Source organism: Elephantulus edwardii, unplaced genomic scaffold (assembly GCF_000299155.1).
Source record: "Elephantulus edwardii isolate Elephantulus edwardi_28Jun2011 unplaced genomic scaffold, EleEdw1.0 scaffold00095, whole genome shotgun sequence".
NCBI classification, from domain to species: domain Eukaryota; kingdom Metazoa; phylum Chordata; class Mammalia; order Macroscelidea; family Macroscelididae; genus Elephantulus; species Elephantulus edwardii.
In genome coordinates this window covers 529976-535625 of record NW_006399845.1, presented here as the reverse complement: position 1 = coordinate 535625, position 5650 = coordinate 529976, and the positions used below count along the sequence as shown (strand labels likewise).

Below are 5650 nucleotides of genomic sequence, written 5' to 3'. Positions count from 1 at the left end.
GACTGGGGTAATCGGGATGGGTGTGTCAGAGGCAATGCGATTGGCACAGGATAGAGCAGGGTTTAGGGCTGTTGTACATAGGGTCGCTGTGAGTCGCAAATTACTTGATGGCACGTAACAACAACAACAACAGTATTATAAGTGCCGGGTTTTAAAGATTAGATAGATGATCAGTATGTTGAAAAATAAATATAAATAATGATAAAGCCTAAAAAATTGCTGAACAAAACTCACTAATGTATTTTAAGTTTCATCACTCACAGTGACTTTTTACTGCGGGCTGGCAGTTTCCATCATAGTATACTTTACAGAGTTATGTTGTTAGGTGCTGTTGAGTTAGTTCAGCCATGTAAAGAAGAATGAAACACTGCCTGGTTCTGCACTGTCTTCAAAATCATTGCTGTATTTTAGTTGTTTTTCTGAGAATTTTTTCTGGTGACACTTTATTTAATGAATTCCTTCTCTAGGGAGCCAACCCTCCATCCAAAATATCTGAGATGAAGTTTTGCTATTTTGTTAGGAACATTCTGCTTGTACTTCCATGACAGTTTGTTTGATATCAGTGTTATATTCAGAATTTTTCATCAGCATTGTAATTCAAAGGCATCAACTCTTCGGTCTTCCTTATTCTTTCTTATGTATATGAGGCAATTGAAGATACCATGACATATTTTCAGATACCTCAAAGTGATATCTCTAAAGAGATCTTTTGCAGCAGATTGACCCAGAGTATTACTTTTCTTGGCTGCTCTTCTCATGGGCTTTGATTGTAGAGCCAAGTAAGATGTTTGACAGTGTCTGTCTTTTCTCCCTTTATTACAGTGGTGTTTATTGATCCAGTTGTGAAGATAGTTGTTTTGTGTTATGGTATAATACATACTGGAGGGAGCTTTGGTGGGCTAGTGGTAGGAAGCTGCACTACCAGCCCAAATATAGGAAACCAATTCAAGTCTGCCAGCTGCTTTGATGGAGAAAGATGGCCAGTCTTCTCCCGTGCAATCTGGAGGAGTGTCATTTGTGAGTTGATTAGCATAAGAGCAAGAAGTTGCCTTGAATCTAAGCTGAAGACTCTAATCTTTGATTTTTCTCAGTGCTTTAGGTCCTCTTCAACAAGCAAGGCTGTGTCATCTGTATATTGTAGGTTGTTAATAGGCTTTTCCTCTATTTCTCATGCTCCATTCTTCTTATAGTCCAACTTCTCTGACTTTAAAATCCTTTTCTCTGTCAGAATAAGCTCTTTTCCCAGGTCTCAATAAAGATAGAATCCACAATTTGTGTGACTTTTAATTAGAATGATACTTACTAATATTCTTCTATTTCAAGCGTGATATTGTTACCTATTTTTCCTATATACTTATATTTCCTTTTTAAGATGTTCCTAGAACAGACAAAATGAATATGACACATGTAGTAATTTTTGAAGAGAGAAATACTAAATATCCATTTTAGAAATTTAGCAATTGTATTTGCTGTTGTTATATGCCAGCAAGTGTGACTCATAGCTACTCTGTGTACAGTATATCTGAACCTTGCTTTCTCTTGAACCAACCTCATTGCTTCTGACACACCTATCCCCATTATCCTAATCACTGAGTCAATCCATCTCATCCAAGGTCATCCTCTCTCACACTTTCCCTCCATCCTTTCAAACATGATGTCCCTCTCTAAGGACTGGTCCTTCCTTGCAACATGCCTAGAGTATGTCAGACAAAGCTTCAGAATCCTTCTTTGTGTTGAGCACCTTGATTTTCCCCACTGCAGGATGAACCTGTTCGTTCACATAGCAGTCCATGATCTATTCAATACTCTGCTCCAGCATCACAACTCAGATGCATTGGTTCTTTTTCTGTCATCCTTACTCATTGTCCAGCTCTCTGATGCAGAGCAAGATCCAGGCAGACCATGGCCTGTATCATGTGCTCCTTAGTCTCTTGACTGACATTGTTGCCCCTCAGTTCTTTGGAGAAGTCCTTGACAGCAGATTTTCACAATGCAATTTATCTTTTGATTTCCTGGCTGCTAGTACCAAGAGTGTTGATTGTGGAGCCAAGCCAGCTGAAGCTGTTAACAATCTCAGTCTCTTTACTGCCTGTCATGATGCTTGCTGCCAGTTGTATTTATTTAGTGTTTTGTTTTTTTTCAGTAATTTTCCAAAATGTGTTTTGCATGTTTTCATTAATATGTAACTCATTATTTTTGCTCTTTATACTACCTTCTAGTGCATTTTGACCTGTAAGCATATTTTTAAAGGCTCTTTAAATTTTGTAAAATTAACATTCATTGAAATTGGCACTTTTAATATATGGGACATAAAATCAATAAAGATATTTAAAGAAATCAACTTTTCCCACTAACAGAGCTAGTATTGGTAATGAAAGAGATTTGACTTTTATTGCATTATAGGTTTTACAAGAATAGAAAAGAAGAAATTAAGGATGCTAGTGTTGCTTGAGTTTTGTTTACTGATCTCATAAAATTGTTGGATATGTGATTGATATTCTTGAGCTAAAACTTTTAATTTCTAGTTGACAGCAGAAACCAAGGATTATAAAAAAAAAACCTACTTGAATATGGTTTCTTAGAAATCGGATCACTTTACTTGCATAATATTTTTATTCTCATTATTAATTGTTTTCTTTTCTACCTTTATAGCAGCCTTTATTGTGTGGCCCTAAATAATATGTTGCATAAATGTGCTTTCATAAAGAGAATACAGCATTTTAGCAAAAACTCCCAATAACAACAAACAAAAACCCATATGTAAAAACATAAGTTTTTTTTCTGTGTGACATGGATAAAGTCTGGCAGATTGTTTTAAGCCAGGAGATGGCATCCCAAGGATCATGTGCTGCCCAGGCATAGGAAATGGTTTTGAGTGTCAAGGTCAGGTTGCTACTGACTTTTTTTTTTTTTTAAAGTGCTATAGATACAGATTCTCTCTTCCTCCCTCCTACTACTTTGCTTATCCACATGTTCTTAGATTCCAGATCCTAATCTGTTCATTCTTGATTATTGCTTCTAAAATATTTGCTGGTTTTAAGGTACATGCACTCTTGTGTTTGTACTTTTTGAAGAACATTTTTACAAATACTCATTGAAAAGATGGGTAGAAGGACAGAACTATAAGGTTTGAGTGGCTGGGGTCATAGGGAGAGTAGTCTTGAGGAAAAGGGACAGGACAGCTCCTCAGCATCTCCTCCACTCTCTTATTGTTCATGTGGAACATCTAGGCATTTTGACAGTGTTTCCATAGGCTGGGAGTCAGATGGCAACCTTGGGGTTAGTTGTAACTGTTTCTTTTTTACCACTAAGGGAGCAAATAAATGCAGATTTGGGCTAAGATTTTTAGTATAATTACACTTAAAAAAGAAACCCTAATTATTTTGTAGAGATTACAGAAAACCAAAATCTCACTTTGAGTATGTTGTTTATAATAGTCATTCCTATTTACAGTTACTTTAAAAGATTTTTATTAGTTTTTATGTAATTCCTTTATATTATGTTTTGTTCATTGTACATTTTACATTGTGTTTTATACAGTCATTTACATTGTGTTTCATACTATCATTCATATACGTTCTATTTTACATTTTTTAAAATTAATTTGCTTACAGAGTTTATATACCTTATGTTTCACACTATTCTTCACTCACATTATGTTTCATAAAATCATTCTCATGCATTATATTTTATAAAATCTATCACCATTAGATCTTGCCCATCATTACCCTGTCCTTTCACCTGGATCCTTCCCCTTTGCTTCCCCCTCTCCTTCCACCTGCCAAACTATGGTTTCCCTCTTTCACTCCTGCCTTACAGTTACTTTTAATTTATTTTTTTACAATCACTTTTTAAAATATTTTCTTACCTTTGACTTTCAGAAACAAGGATAACTTCATCAATAACCCGATTGCTTTAAAATTGTATTTTTAAAGTTTCTTTCTCTCTTTATTTAACTAGATGTGATGCTGACCCTTCAGCCTTAGCCAACTATGTTGTAGCACTGGTCAAGAAGGACAAACCTGAGAAAGAATTGAAAGCCTTTTGTGCAGATCAGCTTGATGTCTTTTTACAAAAAGGTAATTATTACAGGCCTTCAGCCAACTGTTTAAATATTTTAAATTTAAAACTTCTTGATAAAATCTTTCAAGTTTGATAAAGAGAATAGTCATAGTCTTTTAAGTCTTTTTATATACTTTTTTATATACTTCTTTTTGTTGAAGTATTTATTGTGTGTATTTGGCAGACAGCTTTTTTCCCTCTCCCTTCATCGTAGTTCTCTGCACTTTTGTATTTGCACTTTTTGAAAAAGATTTTTACAAATACTTTTGAAAAGCAGTGACAGCTCAGATGGTTTTTAAGTGATTTGGTCTTTGGCAGAACCAAGTTGATGGTTGAGGGGTAAAGTACTAATGATGGTTATTCTTGTTGTTTAGTAGGATAATGAATATGAATGGTACCTGTATCCGTATTTTCCTTTGTTTCTTGATATCTAAGGTGCAGCAGGCATGATTCTCTTCTTTTTGTGCATTTAGTTTCCCATCTTAGCAAAAAAAAAATCCCATCTTAGCAACATTCTTTCTGTGGTCTGTGAGCTTACTTGAGATGTCTTCTGTTGCCTTTCTGATCTTATGTGCTATCACTGTCCCATCCTTGTTCGACTTTTTTACATTCACTGCCTTGTTAGTTTTTAACATGACAAACATGCTCCCAACTTAGACCTTTGTTCTTGTCATGCTTATTAATACATAGTTTCCTTTGATCTCTCTTTGGATGTTACCTTCTCAGAGAAATTTCCCCTGGACACGCAGTATAGTGCACCCTCTGCTTCTAGTAACTCCTTCTGTCCAGTCTAGCATGACTTTTTTTCATAGCACTTGTCACTGTCTGTCATGTGTTTATTTACCTGTTTAGTTGTCTCTTTCCTCTACATTATTTGCTTTTCCCACTTACTGAGAAATGCACTGCTTTGTATGTATAAAAGATGTTCAATAAATATTGTTGAATAGAAAAACAGCAGTGTGGATAATATATACATATTGGTTGATCACATTTGTCTGGTGGCCTAGTGCATTAGCAGCCCAAAGGCTGTTCGAATCCACTGCTACTCCACAGGAGAAAGATGGGCAGTCTCCTTTTTTTTTTGGGGCACTCTCCTCTTATAGCGTCTGAAAACCTGCTGGAGATTAAGTTATGATTCAGTTCTGAATTGATGACATGTCACAACAACATTAATTGTTGTTCTTTTTTCTTTTGGCAGTGAGAAAATACTCTTTAACTTAATTACCTAGGGACAGAAAGATAGTAGATATGGCTTCTCAACCTATAACAGTATGATTTTTCATTCATATAAAGACTTTTTCAGACTAAGAAAAGCAAACAAAACATAGTATTTTTCCCTAGTACCGTTATTTTTTTCTAAATTTTTATTATTATTATTATTAAATTTTATTAGTTTTAATGAACATTTTACAGAGATTTTGGGTTTTCTTTCATTCATTGTTGCACTGTTTTCTCCACCCTCCTCCCCAGTTCGTTCTTCTCCCCCCCACCCCGAATGTCTGTTTTAATTGTCCAATTGCCACAGTGCTTGTCAAAGCCAGTTCTGATTAATCTCCTTTGTCAGTGTGTCTCTTGCCATTCCCTATCA

At 35.3% G+C, this 5650-nt stretch overlaps 1 protein-coding gene across 1 annotated transcript in view; it reads left to right on the top strand.

Annotated features, from left to right (window-relative positions):
- Positions 1-5650, top strand: part of RBM27 (RNA binding motif protein 27) — a 118073-nt gene that overhangs the window by 12326 nt on the left and 100097 nt on the right. Inside the window, exon 2 of the mRNA XM_006891195.1 lies at positions 3961-4079. Within this exon, the coding sequence (XP_006891257.1) occupies positions 3961-4079 (119 nt within the window). The remainder of the gene's footprint in view (positions 1-3960; positions 4080-5650) is intronic.